The sequence below is a fragment of the Onychomys torridus genome, chromosome 5 (genome assembly GCF_903995425.1).
Source record: "Onychomys torridus chromosome 5, mOncTor1.1, whole genome shotgun sequence".
Classification (NCBI taxonomy): Eukaryota; Metazoa; Chordata; class Mammalia; order Rodentia; family Cricetidae; genus Onychomys; species Onychomys torridus.
The window spans coordinates 135,924,315-135,945,629 of record NC_050447.1 but is presented as its reverse complement, the minus strand read 5'-3'; the positions used below and the strand labels follow the sequence as shown (position 1 = coordinate 135,945,629).

Sequence of the window (21,315 nt, the reverse complement as noted above, 5' to 3'; positions counted from 1 at the left end):
CAGGCATTTTCTTTACTGTGAATCTTAAAAGGTCTTATTAATAAAAAACCCGAGCCAGATATTGGGGTGAAATCTTAAAGATCAGAGGGATAAAACAAGCCAACCACAAGTTCTTACCACTAGGAAATCCTCAGCTACTTTCTGTATACTCACACCTTATATACCTTTCTGTGCCTTGCCATTTTACTTCCTCTCTCCACCCAGCCCCATCACTTCCTGTCTGTCTATACAGACCTCCAGACCTATCTGGTTAAATAGTGCTGAGATTAAAGGCGTGTGCCACCATGCCTGGCTCTGTTCCCAGTATGGTCTTGAACTCACAGAGACCTGGATGAATCTCTGCCCCCCCCACCCCAATACTAGGATTAAAGGCCTGTGCTACCACTGCCTGACCTCTGTGTTTAATATAGTGGCTGGCTTTTTCCTTTGATCTCCAGGCAAGCTTTATTTGTTAGAGCACAAATAGAATATCACCACAATTTTCTGCATGAGTAGCAAGGGTCAGGCGAGCAGCAGCTTACACCTCTCCTGACCAAGACATGGCTGAATTTGGTTTAAAAGGCCCAACTTGTAACTGTGCAAATGAATAGAGAAGGGGATGTTTTGTAACCATCAAATCTGGGTAAGCAGTGTATCTCTCTTACTCACCTCAAACACACTGTGACAATGTGGATTAACCCAGAGGATGCTATGCTAAGTGAGGTAAGCCAGTCACAGAAGTCCAGATACCATGTACACCCATTCTGAGGTGCAATCTGAAAAGCTGATCTCAAGATGAGAGAATGGTGGTTTTAAGGGGAGCACAGGGACAGTGGGTATGAAGTTAAAGTTAGGAAGGAGTAGGGCTGGAGAGATGGCTCAACAGTGAAGAAAACTGGCTGAGTTTGCAAGACAACCTGGGTTCAATTCTCAGCACCCACATGGCAGTTAACAATAATCATCTGTAATCCAGATTGAGGGGAATTTGACGCCTTCCCCTGGTCTCTACAGGGACTAGGCACACAGGTGGTGCACACAGATGTGTAGTCAAACACTCATACACATAACATAAATGGTCCAGAGGCTTACCACACAGTGACTACAAAGTAAAAAAGGAAGTTGTCAGAGATGAAGGCTGGAAGCCCTTCACTCCCTCAGCTGCTGCCACCAAAACTGAAGCACATACACCCAGCTGGACATTTAAGATGCTAGTGAGACGTGCGCTGAATGAAGTCTGTGTGAGGACCTACATGCTACAGAGAGAGCATGCACAGAAAAGCCTGTACTGTGCAAATGAACCAGAAAGGCTGATTTGTGTGGTATAAAAACCCCAGCTGTGCACAGTAGGTCCCCAAGCTGCTAAAACTCCTGCTCTGGCCTTGGAATGTACCTTTTCCTAGTCTTTTACTTTGCCTGGTAGTGTTCCTGTGTCCATCTCCGCTCTAGGAACAAGAATGTGGAACTCCTAATGGGTGTCCACTGACCCGATACCTATTGATATCAAAGTTAGTTCTGGCAATCAACTGAACAGTAGGGTGACTAAGGGCTGGGGACATAGGTCAGTTGATGAAGTACTTGCACAGCTCTCATGGAGCCCGGATTCAATGCCCAGCACTGCATAAATTTGCTGTGGTATCAGTTCAAGGCCATCCTCAGCTACAAAGAATTAGAGGCCAGTTTGTGCTTCACGAGCCCCTATCTAAACCACATAGCTACAAAAGAGAACTTGAATTTTTTTTTTTTTTTTTTTTTTTTTTTTTTTGTGTGTGTGTGTGTGTGGTTTTTTGAGACAGGGTTTCTCTGTGTAGCTTTGTGCCTTTCCTGGAACTCACTCGGTAGCCCAGGCTGGCCTTGAAGTCACAGAGATCTACCTGGCTCTGCCTCCCGAGTGCTGGGATTAAAAACTTGAAATGTTTTAGCACTGAGAAATGAAGCCAGCCTTTGGAGGGCAACACTTCTTAAGAGTGCCGTGGACCTCAGGCCTGGTGGTCTCTATTCTATCAAACTCCACCTGAAGCCAAGTTACACCAGTAATTTTCATTGTGATATTTGCAGCAAATTAACTCCTTTAGAAATAATATATTCCAGTTGAAAGGGTAAAGAAGAAGCTCCAGAAAGAGTGGGGTGAGGTGTGTTATCACCCAAGTACATTGTATTCATGTGTGAAATTATCAAAGAATAGATTAAAAATTTTAAAGGAAAAAAATCAAGAGAATAAATTTCTCTAGGAAGCCTAACAAAAGAGCTGCAGTGGCCAGTGGTGGGACTCTGGATAGGCAGGGGTCAGATTAAAGGGCACTTAAGCCATGAAAGTCAAAGGACTGACTAGCTTCCTGAGATGAGTTGCTGGTGAGAAAAATGGACACACCCAAATAAAAATTATGGTGCTCGATTTGGTAATCTGGCCAAGGATAGATGCTGCTGCCCCTAACTCAGTAAGGAGTGCTGACTTGATGAAGACATCTGTTCCAAACACACTGAGCATGAGGCACCCCGAGATCAGACAAGGGACTAAGGCCAAGCTACGAAGTAGGCCTGAGGTTCAAACCATTTCCCACAGGCACATGCTGACAACAGGTATCAATGGGCAGGAAAGCCCATAGACATGTTAGGTCACAGACTTTGTAGTGACTGTCTCTTTCCCAGGCACACAGCCCTGCTGGCTCTCTTCCTGGATAGAGTTATAAGCAGGCATCCTGCAACCTTGCACTTCTCAAAGTTAAGTTCTCTCTTCTCCTATCAAGACCATAGGCCTGTTGTCCTCCCACTATTGCCCAGATCAAGTTAGTTTTGAGTTATAGCTAGCTGCCACCAATGTATTTCTAGTCCCCATGTGGGGAAAGTGGTAACAGTGCCGGGGTGGTGGTGAGACTCAGTGCTCCACTCTGAAACAGCACCGTATTTTTGGTATTTATCTGAGGTTTAACACAGAGAGCACTGAAAACAAGGTTGACAGGAAAGCCGGTTTATAATCATGTGACCATTCCAGAGAGAGCCCTACTGATTAGCTGGACTTGGAGACATAGTCCTGTAATCTCTAGTGACAGGAGGACCAAGAATTCAAGGTCATTCTCACTCACATAGTGAGCTTGAGGCCAACCTGGGATACATGAAGATCCTCTCAAAATAAATAAAAACACAAAGGGGTTATCGAGGGTTCTGAAGAGCTCGTGTTGGAAGTTGGGACAGAAGAAGAGTGCCTTAGTCTGTCTTGTATCTCCTGGACATTGCCAATCAAGAACAATGTAATGGCCTCCAAGGCTCAGAGGCCAAATATGGGGGTGGTACTAGCCCTGTGACTCAGACTTCTAATCCATTAAAGGCTGTGTAAACATGGGGAGGGAGGGGGCGCTGTGCAGTGACAAAGCAAATCCAACCTGACATCACCTGCCTGATCCACTTAGTGACTATCTGCTTCCAGGGCACAGCTCACTGTGGCAGGTCCTTCCACTCAGGATGGTGGTGGCTTTAAAAATTTCAGGTAGTGGAGCAGCTGTTGCCGATTCAAGGCTGTGTGGCTTCGGTGCCTCAGTTTCTTTCTCAATAAAACAGGTAACACCTGCCCAGGAGAGCTGCTGGGCAGATTAAACGTGAAAACCACTTGAAATGTTAAACAAACGACACAGTAAATGCTCAGTAAATGATGTACCTATTCCTCAGCTCAATCCCTTTAGCCCTCCCTAACAGAGGAAACGAGAGGTTTACTACAGCCAAGGTCCTGTGTTTCAACAGGCTTTGGAGATGCAGTGTGGAAAATGGATTAGAGAGGGAAGGGCTGAAGCCTTGGAACCCAGGGAGAAGTCTGCAGGCATCCAGATGGGATGTGGAGAGACGGAAACTCGAGGTTCTTGGCAGTGAGATTCAGGAGATATTTCAGAGACATTCTCTCCAGGACGTGATAACAGGTTGGGAATGGAAGCTTGGCAGAAGGCGCTGGCTTTGAGGGAAGCATGAAGGTGGGAGGGCAGCAGCAGGGCTTGTCCTAGGGGGTGTGTGGCCGAGGACTGGAAGCCCAGCCAGGGCTAGGAATGCACAGGCTGGGGAGTGCTTCTGGACGTGGGGGGTCGCTTCCCGGGGCAGCTGGCCTGGGAATCTAGGTAGAGTATGCCAAGGTGCTAAGTCTGACTTCCTCCCAGGCGGGCGGGCAGTGTGTTTGCCGGGCGTGCCTGGCCGAATCCCCAGTGTGCTCGCTAACACTGCGCCAGATCCGTCCTGCCAGCTTCCCACTTCCTGCGTTGCTCCGCAGCTCTGTCTAGGTGCTTGCAGGGAGGGTGGGCGCCTCCTCCCTGCGGCTTCCCAAGACTCCACGCCCGGGGAAAGACTCCACGCCCCGGGATCAGTTGAGAGTGATTCAGACAGCGGAAACCACCGCCTCGGGCCTCCAGGGGGCGGGACCTCTCCGCCTGAGGTTCACTCACCCAACCCACTGCACCAAGCTGTGCCCCGTGGGGGTCCCCACCTGTTCCCGCCTAATGCCTGTCTATATCCTCGCTTGGACCCTCTACTGGCCACCTGCGACCATCCCCACCCTCCTGCCAGGATACTATGGGAATCCCACAGGACACAGGATCGCAGACATGCAGCCCCCCCCCCCCCCCCCCCCCGCTTTGGGGATCAGGATCCTGAAGCTCCTTACACCCCTAAAGCTGGACCATTCATTGCTTCACGATGTGAGGGATGCGGGATGCCCGCCCGGCTTGCGGTTGGGGCGCTCCCCACTGGCTTGAGCTCCGGAGTTTTCCATCGCTGCCTCCAGAGCGTAATTCCATTACCTTTTTTTCTTTTAGTGCAGTTTCTTTTCTGGCTCGCGTGTCTGCATAGGCTGCAGCTTAGGCTTTGTGGCACCTTGGGTGGAGTTGCCAGCCATCGGAAGTACACTGATGTCTTCATTTGGGGTCCACAGGGTCTGCAGTTTGCCCAAAGGGTGAGGCCAAGCTCACTTGGCTGTATTCCATCTGCTGCAGTCGTTAAAGGAAAAGTCCAGGAGCAATGCCCAGCTGGGGAAGAACAGTCACTTTCTGAGTGGCATCCCTATCCCTGGAGAATCCTGATTTACCGGGCAACCTGGGTGTGTTCCCAAGTACCCACGAAGTTCAACTGTCAACAGCTCTTAGTTTGATCCAAAGCCTGCTCCCCTACTAAAAGGCCCCTTTCCTGCTTCCTGAGTGGAGTGGGGACTAGAGGCCATCAGGGAATGGAGAAGCCTTGGGGAGCCTGTTTCTTCTTGTTTATGTCAGTGGGGGTGCAACCTTCACTGGGGGCTGGTTTCTGCCCACTCAAACATAACTCTTAACTCACTGCCCGCCCCACCCGTCCCCCAGCCAAGTATGACCACGGGCCTGGAACACAAATTCAAGTTACCTCAAATACTGTGTTCCACAGTGTAACAGGTTCAGGAAGTTCTTACAGAAACAGAACAAAGTAGTAAGAAAAGTTTAAATACTCCAGTGTGGGGGGAACCTGGAGAGCCTGCTATTTTCTGGATGGACAGTTCCTGCATCAGTCCTCCAAGCTTAGCTGATGTGGGCAGGTACCAGTCTGACACCCTTAATGTGCCAGTCACAATGCCAGGGGCCATACAGACATGATGCTTTCACCTATAGCTGTCACCTATATAGTCAAGCACCTATCACAAGACCACAACAGCTGAGAAAATGCTGTAAGTAAATAAATCCAACAATGAGCACATTTCAGAGTGTGTAAACCACATATATTAAATTCAATGAAAGAGGTTTCAATTAAAAATCAAATGTCTATTCATTTCCTTCCACTTAAGAAATACAAAGTTAAAATGCAAAGCTTTATTTATGTTCACTAAACCACAGTAATATGGAAAGTTAAGGCGTTGACACTCTGGCCGATGACGAACCATTACTCTAGCATCACAGTTCACAGACTTATGCGTTATTCTGAGCAGTTATAAAATCACCATTTTAACATGATACCACATATTCATTATTAATTTTTGTCTAAACTAATTCAGTAGTCCTAGAACATAATTCCAAGGAAGAAGGAAAACAAGAACTTCCCAATGCCATTGAGAAGAGTGCAGTGGTTGCCGCCTGATGTGGGCCATTCTGGAAGAGTTTAAGAATGGAAGGCAATGTTAATATCACTCAATCCTGTTATCTTTCATATGAGGAATGGGCAAACACAGGGCAAGTCATTCATGTGAGGTTACAGAATCACACAGGAGGGGAGATGCCCAGGGCTTCATTTAATAATAGGAGTTTATAATATGATACAATCACATTTGTTCCAAAGATGGAATCAGGGGCAGGAGATGTAGCTGAGTTGGCCAGAGTGCTTTTTGGTGTATATGAAGTCCTGGGCTTGATCCCCAGCACTGTATAAATTGGGCATTAATGATTAATAAAACATATACTAAGGAAAGAAAACCCATTATAAAATTTTAGGATGTTAAAATAAGCCTAAAGCAATAATTTAATAAGCAAGTCTGCAAACAACTGTTCAGGATGCTACCTACATACAGTACCATAACAGGGCTGGCAGTTCACCAGTACACCAATTTAACGGCACATCCAGGTTCTATTCTCTCTCTGTATTGGCTATGCTTTCATCATCATCTGAGTTAAATGTCTTCCACAAAAACTTCTCATTTGCTTTCCAAAGGGAAGCTTCCAGTGCATCTTTCCTTTCGGAGGCTGTGGGGCAGGGCACTTTTTTTGTGCACAGAGTCTCTATCACTGCCAAGTCAGTGAGTCTGCTAAGACTGTCATCATGCTGCTCATTCAAGATGTCCCAGAAATCTTTTGGTCTCTGCTTTGCTTTTGTCACAGGTCCTGAAAGAACATTCTTTGGCAGCTGTGTGGGACCTTCCCCATGGCTTTTAAAGAGGTCATGAAGAATAGAGGTGTCACCAAGTAAGCCTACCCCAGGAGTGTTTTCTGACACTGGGTTTTCTACCCTTTTGTTTCCTAACTTGAAAAGTGGTCTGTTTCTTGAACTGCACGTTCTTGTGAGGTCCTGCTGATGTCCTGGGGAATCTTCTAGCTCTGTCTCTGGGGTTTCAGACTTGCTGTTTGGACAGAAGAGTGTCATGATGTTCTTAGGTGTGTGGTCATTACGCTCACTGTCAATCTCTTGAGTAAAGCTGACAGACGATTTCTTAATTTTTGCATCACTAGAAAATGTCTCTTCTCCATGGGAACCATGATTTTGAAATCTGATTGACTCTCTTTTACATAGTTTTGGGTTGTAAGCTTGAGACATTTTGTTGGTGAACTCATTGCATGACAAAGTATAATTTGAGGGCCTTTCTTTTGAAAGAGATTCTTTTTCTTTGGATTTATTCTTGATCCTCTCTTCTTCCTTGTGTACAGATCTGATCAACTCTGAAGCAGAACTCACAAAGAACTCCTTTACCTCTGGGTGCTGAGGACTGTAGAAGTCCCTGAGCATCCTCTGTCGTTCTTCAGACGTGGTGCTGGTTACCTCTCTAGCAAACTCCTGCACAGATGACTTGTAGTAAGAGGCCATTTCTTCAAACTGCTTTCTAAAGATTGGATAATATTTACATTTTATTTTTAAATGAAATCAGGACTGTTGAGATGGCTCAGCAAGTACAAGTGAGGATGTGCATTCAATTGGAACCCATGTAAGGGTGGAAAGAGAGAGCCAACTCCAGAAAGCTGTCCTCCAACCTTTACACATGCTCTGTGGCACATGTGCCTGCACTCACACACTGCAGTGGAGTTAAGAACTTCCAATGTGCTCATTAGTAGTCACAAGAAACATAAAGGCAAAGCAATGCGCCTTGTCCTTTAATTACAGTCTAGGAGAATGTGCCTCTTCCCTAATGGTACCAGAAATGGTCTCTTATGCTTATTAAATCATCAGCTTTTTAGGTGACTCTGACTTACACTATTATGTATTTCCTAGCAATTATGAGAGCCTGGCAGGCTGCTACTCCAGTCAGTCAATTTATGACTGACATGAGAATTATCATTTATATAATCTGTATTTGAGAATCCCCAAAATAAAACATATCTGGGGTCAGAGAACAGACAGCCACTAGAACAAAGCCAAAAATGGTGGCTAGAAAATGGGTCAGAGCAAGCCATAACAGGAGTTGGGTGGTGGTAGCACACGCCTTTAATCCCAGCACTTGGGAGGCAGAGCCAGGTGGATCTCTGTGTATTCAAGGCCACTTTAGAAACAGCTAAGCACGGTGACCCGCACCTTTAGTCCCAGAAACCCAACCTTTAATCCCAGGGAGTGGGGGCAAAAAAAGAAAGGTATATAAGGCGTGAGGACCAGGAACTAGTAAAGTAAGTAAAGCATGTAGTTAGTTAAGCATTTGGTTGGTTAAGCGTTCAGGCTTTGGAGCAACACAGTTCAGCTGAGATTCATGTGGAGGAGGACTCAGAAGCTTCCAGCCTGAGGAAACAGGACCACCTGAGGAACTAGCAAGGTGAGATAGCCGTGGCTTGTTCTGCTTCTCTGATCTTCCAGCATTCACCTCAATAACTGGCCTCAGGTTTGTTCTTATTAATAAGAACTCTTTAAGATTCGTGCTACATATATTGTCTTCAAGTCCCATAGAATATTGTTAAAGAGTGGCTTTGATAAATAGAAAATTCTGAAAAAAATAAAGTTTCTCCTTTCCCCTTCTTTCACAGTATAGTATTTCACATGGCTTTTTATTGAGCTTAAAAGAAAGCTCTCTAAGTGTAGTTTTTTTCTCAATTGATTCAACTTTAGTGCAGACAACTGATCTTGGAAAGCAGACACTATTTTACTGAGCATGTTGGTGCGTACCTACAAGCCTAGTACTCAAGAGGACAGAAAGTTTGAGGCAGTATGGGCAACATAGGGGGACTCTGTCTCAAAACCAAAGAAAACAAATAAGAAAAAGTAAGATGTTATTTGAAGAAGTGAACTGCCTTCCTAGAATAAGATACTAACAAACACTTCTATGTATACATACACAAATGGGCCTTCTGGAATCTGGTAAAGTGGAGGTAGAAAAATTATTTCTGGTAGCATTAGGGAAGAGGCACATTCTCCTAGACTGTAATTAAAGGACAAGGCGCATTGCTTTGCCTTTATGTTTCCTTTGACTGCTAATGAGCACATTGGAAGTTCTTAACTCCACTGCAGTGTGTGAGTGCAGGCACATGTGCCACAGAGCATGTGTAGAGGTTGGAGGACAGCTTTCTCCTACATACAACATTCTTAGGGTAAAATAATCGTTTTTTTAATGTATGTAAGTAGGAGCACTAAACACTATTGCTCTTTGTGGTTTCCTGTTCATTTGTTTCTGCCTCTTAGGCCAGGTTACAGTCTCTTGTGGTTGTAGTGGTGGCCTAAGATGATTACCCACTTTTTTTTTTTTTGTGGCTGAGATGAATGCCATGGCTTCTGGAGCTTACTAGTGTCTTGTTACATCTTCCAAATTCAGAGATTCCACACCTGATTAATAGTCATACCTACCCAGTGTATTTCATTGCACAAGTAAAAACTCCTCAATTTCTGTCCTGAAAACTGCCAATGTTCTTGTTGGAACACAAGCATGTCAAATGAAGTAATAGGATATTATTATACTGCCTATTACTCATCTTCAAACCCATTTCTAGGACCTAATAAATGTTTACACTTATTTATAAAGATTTAGTGACTAAGAAGGTTCTAAGATTTTATTCTTTTATTTATCCAAGACTTGGTGATGTCTCAGCAGATGCCAAAATAACTTTATCTCTGCTGTGCTGAGACGATGTGTGACCTCACCTGTGACCCTGGGGCAGGTCACCCTGAGAGGAGTGCTGCTTCAACACTATTTAACCCAAGAGACCTTTGAGTGATTATGCTCATGGTTGCACAGAATGATTATTTTTTGCCTTCCAACTCATTTTCCTAATTCTACAACTTCAATAGAATTTTCTCTAAGAATTTAAGAAAAATCAAGGTATAATTAGGAACATAAGCTGACCACTTTTTGTTGTTGTTGTTTGTTTTTGTTTTTATCTTTTTTTTTTTTTTTTCTGAGACAGGGTTTCTCTGTGTAGCCTTGGCTGTCCTGATCTCGCTCTGTAGACCAGGCTGGCCTTGAACTCACAGAGTTCCGCCTGGCTCTGCCTCCCAAGTGCTGGGATTAAAGGCGTGCACCACTACTACCCAGCCAAGCTGACCACTTTTGTGAGAAAAAAAAAATGGAAAAGGGAAAAGGAAAAACCACATTAGAAGTCTACTACCACGTCTATCAGAAGTTATGATGGCTAAAGTTCCAAAGCCTTTTTCCTCTTGGGAAGGCATTGAACCACGTCTGACACCATCATGCCAGTGCCTTGCTTTCTGAGGGCTAGAGATGCTGAAAGCCCAAAGAAGTCCATCATGTGGCTGCTACAAGATACTGCCTTAACTCCAACTGATGGCAGCAGGAAGGGGTGGGGTGCCCAAGCTGGTCCTGGCATTCTAGCATTACTCTTTACTTTTCTACCTAGCATGAGACATTTCCTCTCTGGGCTGGGTAAACAATGAAAGGAAGCCAGAAGGAATCACTATTATACTTTCTTCCTTTTGAACACACACTGCTATAGTAGGGACCAAGACCCAAGTCTCTTTAATGACTGGGGAAATATAGTCAGCCTTCTAGAAGAATAACTGGCCACAATGAAAAAGCATGCCCTGCAGAAATCACTGTTGCAAGCTTGCCAGGCAGGACGAGGTGCTGCCACATGCTAGCTCTTGGGGCTTATTGCTCCTTTCCTGGCAGCTCAGAGATCAACTGTGAATAAGAGCTGGTATCTTTTCCACTGTCCAGAGGCCACGTGGACCAGGGTTATGAGTCCACCTCACCATCTCTTGATGCTATTCCTGGTAACATGAATACCTGTGTGTGGAGATCCCACTGACCTCCTGGCTTATTCATTTCTTCACTTGACCCTGGAGACTGATCCATTTCCATGTTAGTCCCCTACATCTCTGTAATCCCAGAACTTAGCAAGGTAAGGTATGAGATTCATAACACCAGCCTGAACTATAGATAGCAAATTCCAGGCAAATTTGAGCTACTTAGTGAGATCTTATCTCAAAAGCATTTTTTAATTATATTTTTTACATAGAAAAGTTCTAATTTTCTGAAATTTGGATGTGAGGTATGGTATACATTATATATTTTATTAAGAAGCTATATTTCTTCTAAGAATTAGCCTAAAGTCTAGAGTTACCATAGACAACATACCTGCGGATTCCTTTTGGTGTTTCTCCAATGATGAAGGTGGTCTGACTAGTACGGTAGACATCTTTCTTTTTCTGGCTTACAGGGTGGGATACACACAGAGGAGAAGAAATGCTTCCACCACTTGGTGGCTGATCTTTTTCTGTAGGTATCACTGTGTGTGCATTCATCTTATTTTTGTATGTCTGTAAAAAAGGAAGTAAAAACTAAGCCTGGAAAAACAGTTTTGGATCAACAATACAAAGAACATTATACTTATTTCCCAGATACTCTTTATAGTAAAGCAGATCACATTATTCAACTGAAGCAACTACTGGAGGATGTTAGTCTAGACCTTTAAAAGGACAGAATATGGAAAAATGTGGTATTGTCTATTGTCAAGGATATAAATGTTCGGACACACGGGCTGATAACTTCTATCCTAAGGATAATAACTAACGATTAAATGAATAAAGGCTCAGAATTGGTCTGTCTAGGCAAGATGTGTGTGGTTGTCCACACCTGTAATCTCAGCAATTTGGAGGTAGAGGTAAGTGGATCAGGCATTCAAGGTCATTCTGAAGAATAATGGACTACCAGGCTAACCTGAGCTAATGAGACCTAACCTCAAAAAACAAAACAGGATTAGAGAGCGGTCATAGGAAGAGATACTTGCATGTAGAACTGATAACAAGATCCCACAAGGAGGCAGGAGAGGACCAACACCACAGAGTTGTCCCCTGAGCTACATATGCATGTTACAGCACTGTGCCCCTGTAAATAAATAACATTACAAAATAAACCCAAAAAAGTCTACCTATTTGTGTTTTTTTGTAAACGTTATGAAGCAGTTTTTGTTTAATTTTATACAAGCATATAACCTAGAAAATTGAATCATTATGTAACAAAAAGGGAACCAATTTCCTAAGTTCTCTGTTAGGCTGAAGAATATTCAGTATTTTAAACATATCATCAGCCAGGCAGTGGTGGCACATACCTTTAATCCCAGCACTCAGGAGGCAGGGCAGGTGCATCTCTGTGAGTTTGAGGTCAGCCCAGGAGATACACAGAGATAACCAGGAATACACAGAGAAAAAATAAACAAACAAAACCAAACTACACCACACACACACACACACACACACACACACACACACACACACACACATTGTCTACATTTTGTAAGTTATAAATAAAACCAAACTTACTTTACAATAATTTTATGGGCTATTTGTTTAGTGTGAATTGACCTAAAATAGTGAGTCAGGAAAAAATATATGTTTCTAATCTCAAAGGCAAGTGTGGCCAGGTTGAAAGTTCTATTCCATTCCAAAAATAAAAATAATAGAACAAATTTACAATAACAAAAAACACATTTAAGTTCAAAAGTAAGAAAAATCAAACTTTCTAGACCAAAGAAATCAGATAGCAATGAGTGGGAGCCCAACAGACCACAGGTTAGTACTTTAGAACATGGCCTGCAGGACCCGTATTGGAGCAGGGGTGGGGGTGAGGTGGGGGTGTGTGGAAATGATTTAATTCCATGAAATAAAAAACAAATGTTTACTGCACAAGCATGGAGATCTATATTTGGAGTTGGCTAGATTCTTGGTGGAGAAAGGCTTGCTGCAAGCCTGACCACCTAACTTTGATTCCTAGAAACCACATGTGGATATAGAGAACCAACTTCTGAAAATCACCCTCTGACCACTGTGGCACTAGCACATATGCACATATGCATACTAACTAAAGGGTATTAATACTTCTACTACTAATAAAAGATCTGAATTTAACCTTAGAACTCATCAAAACTGGGTGCAGTGGTGTACACTTGTGATCCGGATGCTGGGGAAGAGGCAGGAGGATCCTAGGGCTCACTGTCCCAAGGAAGACAAGACACATGTGTGCACAAACATATACCCACCTGCATACTAGAAATACATGCAGCAGCAACAACAATGCTGGAGATGCAGCTCAGTGGTAAAATGCTTGTCCCCTCCTCACAAGAAGAATAGCTGATTCTCAAAATAAAGTTAGATAAGTCTAAACTGGTACTCAGAACACAAGCAGGCGCTACCTTCTTAGTCTAGACAGAAAGAACCACTAGAGACAAAACAGAATGGCCAGCTGGTGGCAACTGGAGAATCTAATTTTGTACATCCTGGTTGATATGAAAAGCTATGCTGAAAATCAACATTAAACAACTGGCCAAGAACCAGCGAAAACCAGAGTCCAATGAGGTGCAAATACCAAAACAGTATAGGAAGGCTGCCATAATCAAAAGAAGGCTTATAATCAGAGGGGAAAAGAATTCAGAAAGTCATAAAGAACACTAAAGACCCACCATTGTTAAGTGACAGGTGCAGCCAAGATGAGAACTCTATTGCAGGATGACAGGGAATCAGACAATCTAAAGGCCACTTTCAATTATCTTATGTGGAAAGATTAAAAAAAAAGAAAAAGAAAAACCCAGAAAGGCATTTATAAGCACACCTGAGACAGTGCCAAATACAAGCTTTAAGAAATAAATTTAAATAAAAGAGAAATAACATATGGGTTAGACAGCAGACAAACAGATCTGCAATGATAAACTAGGATAATAAAATAACTCAGAATGTAGCATATGTATTGAAGGAAGAAGAGATGGGAAACATACTGAGAAGTACAAGGAAAGAATTCAGGAAACAGGAGAGATAATACAATCATAGGACAAAGAATTAAAGAAGACAAAACTTTACACTAAAAAAGGAGAGACTATTTTCACTAGGAACAATGAAAATAATGTCTTCCTTTAGGCTACAGGTAAGGGAATACTGTAAAAACTATTGGCGGGAGAGATGGTAGAAAAGAAACAGCAAATGTAAGACTTCTAACTAGTGCCAATGGAACAAAACAGGGTAAATCTTCAGCATGCACACAAGGCGATGCCACGTATAACCACACACCAGTCAAACCACTGACAGGCACTGCAGGCATGCCTGTGCTCTCAAGCTCCTTGAGAGGCTGAAGAGGACTGTTTGGTCAAGGTCCGTCTGTATAACATAAAGAGAGCTGATCTCAAAAACAGAGAAAGGAAATGTCAAGTATAAAGACTACTAGAATTCATTGGCTACATGTTGTTGATAATAAAGTAGTATTTTCTCTTTGATGGTGGACTGGCTAGTTTTATGTCAACTTGATACAAGCTAGTCACTGGAGTGGAGGAACCCTCAATTGAAAAAATGCTTCAATAAGATCAGGGTACAGACAGGCTGTAGGGCATTTTCTTAATTAGTGATTGATGTGGGAGGGGCCATTGTGGGTGAGAACACCACCGGGCAGGTGGTTGTGGGTTTTATAAGAAAGTAGGCTGAGCAAGCCATGGGGAGCAAGCAAATAAGCAGCTCCCTTCCATGGCTTCCACATCAGCTCCTGCTTCCAGGTTCCTGTGCTATTTGAGCTTCCTGTCCTGGTTTTTTTTTTCAACGATAAACTACAATGCAGAATTGTAAGCCAAATAAACCCTTTACTCCCCAACTTGTATTTTGGTCATGGTGTTTCATCACAGCAATAGAAACCCTGAGACAGATGGGAATCAAACGGAAATAAAATGGCCCACGTTCACAAGACAGGTAGAGAGTATATTGTGATTCCATAGATATTCTAAGTACCTATTATATTCCTGTTACTATGCATCTGAGATACAAACACACTTAGGTACACATTGAGGCCATATCTTTCAGGGATATAGGAGATAAGACCACTTAAAAACTATGTACATTTAGCCCCTCCTTTTCCTAATATAACATGTACATATTAACTTACTTTCACATGCCCCCTACTTTAAAGCGACTGTATGCAAACCATTTCTAATGAAGATAAACAGACATCTTCAGAATCTATGATGGTGCCCACACACAAACAGTGCCACGCAGACAGGTGCTATCAAAGCTCTGCTGATAGCTGTCAGTAATAAGTGAAAGCTCCTTTGTTAAGGTTATCATGTTTGTAAATTGTCTGAAAACATTATCAATGAAGAGAAGAAAATACTGACCTTTAAAATAAATCCAAAAGAGGTTGTTATGTATTTATTTCCATCAGAAACAAGATGAGGACTACAAGTTACTAACAGCTTTTAAATTCCCAGAAATGACTGTTCATGATTTTAAGAGACAGGAATGCTAATGTGAACATAAAGAGAATAAACAGAAGAGCAACTGAGCAACCAAGAACTCTCCTTCCTCTTACACTGTGATTTCTGAACCCATGCAGAGATGGTACTGGCCAATGGCTCTTTTTTAATTGTTTATGTGATTTCTCTTTCTGACATAAAAAGCTCACATTTTATATACATTTAAAGAATTGGTTTCATAAATCCTTCAAGAATTTAGCCTTTGCAACCAAAGATACTGGATAAATGGGTCATTAGATTTTCTGATATATTTCACAATTTAAAACCAGATTCTTAAAAGGATAAAAATCATTTCCTCCCTCACATGAATTCTACATCCTATATTTTATTATTTTTTTTAAAAAGACATAGTTTCAAATTGCTATTTTAGTAGATAATTTTACTATTTTATTGAAATTAGGTTGTAAGACATAAATTTGTATTTAGCTCAACTGTATTAAGATTTCAGGAATGTATGTGCTGTCACATTTATACTGAATTACAAGTATGGAATGGAGGCAGTGGATTATGTTCTGATTGCTGTATAACAAGTTACCATGGTATTACTGGCTTGAAACAACATAAACTCCTGACCTTACATTTCTGTAGGTATGTCTGACACAGGTCTTACTGGGCTAAAATCGAAGTGCTGGCAGAGTTATGCTCCTTTTCTGGGGCTCTAGGGGACAATCCATTTCCATACTGTGCCAACTCCCAGATGCAGAGCACAGTCTTGTCTTCCCGTAGCACCTCTTTCAGGGTCATCCACCCTGTGAGGACAGCCAGGGAGGGTTCTGCTGGTGAGAATGGGTGTGACTAGGTCCAGCCAGATACTCAGGGCAAAGGCTTCTGGTCTGCTGGGTAGTATCCTTTAATAGTATCCATCCAGTCAACAAGATCAGCTCGATTCAACCTCAACTGCACCTTCAATCTTAATTCTCTGCTAGTCAGGTAAGGTAACACACTAACAAATTCCAGAGATTAGCCATGGGCAAGAATCTTAGGGACTATGGAACTTTTTCTTACTAAGGGTCCTTTGCTGGAGTTCACTGACCTTATAAAGATTCTAGGAACCACAGAGAAGGTACCCTTGAACCTTCTGAAGCTGCATTTGCAGGATATGTATGTGACCATCCACACAGCTCTCAGACAGAAAAACCTAGGTTGTTTTCACATTGTATTAAGGTGTATGTGAGCAGAAAGAATTATGAACTTCTGGTTTACATGGCAGCTCTACTTATGTAGTTTTAAAAAATCCTATTCTTTTGAAAAATAATATCCATGTTAACTTATAAACATCTTGGTGCTCTTGTTACAGAGGAGGTTTAAAAAGTAATACTGTCTCCTTTAACATAAAATGGAAATGGGGTAAAGCTGCTCTTGTGACTCAAAGCATCAAGCTAAAAACACCTTTCTTCTCCTAGAGAGTAGGACAGGCAGCAACTGGATAGCTAGGTTAGAACTGGATGGAGAGCCTTGCAATTACAAGGCGAAGGAAGAAAGTAAAACCTGTAGCTGAAGTTTTTATATGCCCAGTCTTATCATATCTTGTTAGGCCACATTCAGCGGATACCCATGGGAAGTCTGTTCTTTTTCTTTCTTTCTTTTCTTTCTTTCTTTTCTTTCTTTCTTTCTTTCTTTCTTTCTTTCTTTCTTTCTTTCTTTCTTTCTTTCTTCTCTCTCTCTCTCCCCCTCCCTCCCTCCCTTCCTTTCTTTCCTTCTTCTTCCTCTCTCTCTCTTTTTTTTTTTTTTTTTGCAGTGGCGGGGTGGGGGGGGGGGTAGGGGTTGGAGGGTGGGGACAGGATGAAGACAACAATGACCAACACAATGGAGGTGGTGTTGAGTCAGAGAAAAACCCTGTTTCTGCACAGCCACAATTATCTTCCTTTCTACTGATTGGTAAATTGGTCAAGACAGTGTTTCAGTAGATATCCCAGGTTGGCCTTTAACTCACTATGTAAGTCCCACATTAGCCTTAAGCTCACAATACTTGCCTGTCTCCTGCGTGCTACAATCACAAACATGAACCTGGCATCTCTAGTATTTTCTCTACAAATCTGTCACAGTTTATATATGAAATGCTCCTACAGGGCTCATGTATTTGCACATTTGGTCCCCAGCTGGTGGCACTGTCTGAGGAAGCTGTGGAACCTTAGGAATGTAGGCTCTGCTGACAGACACAGACCATTAGGGCGAGTCTCAGGGTTACAGCCTGGCCCTGCTTTTGATCCCCCTCTTCCTAATTTGCCGAAACGTGCGGAGCCGCTGCCACACGCTTCTGCTGTCACAAACTCTAACACGCCTTCCCCACCATGACAAACTGAAGCTCCAAGCCAAGGTAAGTCTTCTGTTAAGTTGTTTCTGTCATATATTTTGTCAAATTGACAATAAAAGAAACTAATGCAGCTGCTTAAAAATACCAAGATTTGGGGGCTAGAGAGATGGCTCAGCAGTCAGAGCACCTGCTTCTTTTGCAGAGGACCTAGGTTTGGTTCTCAGCACCACAATGTGGCTTACAACTGTCTACAACTCCAGTTCTAAGAGATGTAATGCCATCTTCTGACCTCATTATGCAGGCAAAACACTCACACATATCATAAATAAATTTAAAAAAATTAAGATTAGTCTGGGTATGGTGAGGGACATCTGTAGTCCTAGCACTCAGGAGAAGAGATAGGAAGATTGTGAATTTGAGGCCAATCTGAATTATATAATAAAACCATGTCTCAAAAGAAAAACTAAATCATCTCAAAAGAAATAAAACTAATAAAAGTATTTTCATTATTGAAGTACTTTCTCAAGGTGAAGGTACTGATATACTAATGGTTCTGAAGCTACCATTAGACATAAGTCTAAGTTTGGCTGTAGTAAAAACAAGAAAGGAGTTATAAAAGAATCTCATGTACTGTTCATTGAGTACTAGCATTTATGCCAACTCTTTCTCTAAAAAACATCACTCTTCCAACAGCAACCTCACACTCAGTAACCGCTACGTTGAGGACCAATCGTATTACCTATGCAGCACTGTTAGTTAGGTATGTTCACTGTTGTGTGATATTTTGTGTTCTGACAAAGTTTGGTTGGAGTTAGAGGGCGGAGCTAACCACTAGTTAACCATAGAGGACGGTATAGAGAGGAACAGGAAGTGGTAAGGCAGGGCTGAGACAGAATCCCAGCCCTTTTGGATAGGAGGAATGGAGTCACTGCTGGCTGCTCCTCTGCTTCTTTCAGGTTTTCACCCCAATATCTGACTCCTGTTTTTTACTGATAAGATTAATTAGATTTACGCTTCAGTTCATTATAGTATTTGTATGAAAAAGAAAAAAAAAATCAAACCCAACTTTTAGAAACTTCGTTAAAAAATAAAACTTACTGTGTGGTGATATATTGTGTACTCTAATAAGGCTTGCCTGAAGATCAGAGTTAAATAACAAAGTTAAATACATCCATCTGATGACAAGATGCATTGAACAGAAACCAGGAAGTTACTCATAAAGTTGAACTTATCAGAGGGCAATAGAGCAACAATTCTAATGAATAAGCAGTAACAACTCTTCCTTCTCTGGACATGCAGAACCTACATGGAGCAGTCAGCTGAAAACGGGAAAGCAAGGGAACACCCCTGCTGTCCTTTCAGAGCTAAAGACAAAGATAGGCTAAGCTAGTTATGTGGAACCTAATCTTATGGCACTGAAACTTAAATATAGTATGTTGCTTTTACAAAAAATTGTTATTACATTTTAGTATATAAAAGTTAATCTATATAAAACACTTCTACAAACGACAATTGTTCTGACATAGGTTGTCTAAAATCGTCTATCTACCAATAATTAAACACTAAATTTGGAAATTGTCCACTTCAAAAACTCCATAAATAATTACTTTGCATTAACGTTGATAAAGCTCTCAAATCACTGTTGATTTTTCTGATTTACCTGTAAAATGTGCTTCAAAATATAAAACTGCTATTTAAAGCTAGATAATGCATATATTCCTTATGATTTATGATTAAAAATTATAAAAGACATGTGTGAGGATAATAACTAAGAGGGTACTTGTGTAGGAAGAATGCTAGGGATGTGTTTACTGTGTACCATCCCTTCCCTCTCGCTTTACATAGAGCATGCCCAGTTGATTCTTAAGTACTATGTATAGTCTGCAAATCTGAAATTCAAGGTAATCTAAATCAATCCTTTTCCACTTAGAAGACAAGATAGGAAAAAAGTATAAAAACAAATTTCCAAAGCAAAACTTGAGAAAATAAATGAATCCACACTAGGTCTTATCAGCCACACTAATTGGTTATACATCCTGCAACAGTATGAAATGGTCAAACAGCCTTGGACAAACAATACTGAATCTTTTATTTTTTTATTTTTTGGTTTTCTGAGACAGGGTTTCTCAGAGTAGCCATAGTAGTCCTGGAACTCGCTCTGTAGTCCAGGCTGGCCTCAAACTCAGAAATATGCCTGCTTCTGCCTCCCGAGTACTATGATTAAAGAAAGGCATGTGCTACCATGCCTGGCTTAAAGATCTTATCTTTATTTATTTATTCATTATTTATTTTGTACTCACATGCCAAAGCATGTGCTTGGAGGTCAGAGGACAACTTTCAAAAGTCAGTTATTTTCTTCTATCATGTGGGCCCCAGGGTTGCTGGCCTTTACCTGCTAAGCCATCTCCATAGCTCTCTTTCTTATTCCTTTAGTGAATTGCATGCGCTATGATTAAAAAGTCCTAAGCCAAGGTGCCTTATTTTCATTCAAGCAATGGATTTGATTTCAGATGCAATTAAAAAAAAAGAAAAGCTCATCCTCCTGAGACCTCAGTGGCTCCCTGAGACACAGAATCCGCCAGCTCTGACTCTTCTCCCACCCACAGGGTCCTATCTGTAGGACCTGTGCCCTGGAGCACAATTTGTGCTCCCCACTCTCACTCATCACTGCCCAGTTGCAGGCCAGCAGGGAAGAAAGAGTCCTGCAGGTAGGCCTCCCCACCAACACTCCCCAAACCCACCTATCACCCCCCACCTCAGTGGCTCTCTGAGACAAAAGAAAGCTACAGATTTTTCAATATGAAAGGGTTAAGAAGAAAAAACTGTAGATAGCATCCTTAATGTCAGTATACTTTCAAAAGGAGGGTTCCTTCTACCTCACAGCTGTACGCTTACATTTTCATTTTTCTGTTTATTCAGTCACATATCGATTATATATACCAGGAAATAGCACTATATAGTTCAGAGAATGTTTAAAAAACAAAAAACCTCTTTTTATTAACATTGATTGAAGTGAAAAACAAATTTGGAAGTGAACTGCTAAAGAACCATAGAGGGCACTTACATAGGAATAATAAGGGAATGAGAATTTGATGGGAAAAGGCCCCCAAAACCACATCCTGTAACAAATGGGTCAGGAGATGAAATTCCAGGAGAGTGAGGAATTTATTTATTTATTTATTTGTTTGTTTGTTTGTTTATTTATTTATTTATTTATTCCTTTAAAAAAATTTATTATATTTGTGTTTTAATTTTACACATCAGCCATGGGTTTCCCCTGTCCTCTCCCTCCTTCCTCCCCCACCTTCCCCCCCGCCCCTCCCCTCCATTCCCATCTCCTCCAGGGCCAAGACTCCCCTGGGGATTCATTTAAACCTGGTGGATTCAGTACAGGCAGCTCCAGTCCCCTCCTTCCAGGCTGAGCAAAGTGTCCCTGTGTAAGCCTCAGGTTCCAAACATCCAGCTCATGCACTAAGGACAGGTCTGGGTCCCACAGCCTGGGTGCCTCCCAAACAGTTCAAGCTATTCAATTGTCTCACTTACCCAGAGGGCCTGCTCCAGCTGGGGGCTCCACAGCCTTTGGTTCATAATTCATGTGCTCCCCTTTGTTTGGCTATTTATTTGTCCCTGTGCTTTTCCAATCTTGATCTCAACAATTCACACTCTTACAGTCCCTCCTCTTTCTCGACAATTGGACTCCTGGAGCTCCACCTGGGGCCTGGCTGAGATCTC

General features: G+C 42.2%; 1 protein-coding gene across 8 annotated transcripts in view; it reads right to left on the bottom strand.

The window, feature by feature from the left end:
* Positions 1-21,315, bottom strand: part of Ercc6l2 (ERCC excision repair 6 like 2) — a 166,249-nt gene that overhangs the window by 67,773 nt on the left and 77,161 nt on the right. For 3 of the 8 annotated variants that reach the window (XM_036189131.1, XM_036189130.1, XM_036189129.1), the window contains 2 exons: positions 11,183-11,364; positions 5,766-7,495 (listed from right to left, as the gene is read on the bottom strand). In XM_036189131.1, coding sequence (XP_036045024.1) covers positions 6,529-7,495; positions 11,183-11,364 — 1,149 coding nt within the window. In that variant the 3' untranslated portion in view covers positions 5,766-6,528. Of the gene's footprint in view, positions 1-4,631; positions 4,977-5,765; positions 7,496-11,182; positions 11,365-11,834; positions 11,933-21,315 lie in introns of those variants that run through there. The other 5 variants (XR_004945064.1, XR_004945065.1, XM_036189133.1 and 2 more) reach the window with 3 other exon arrangements.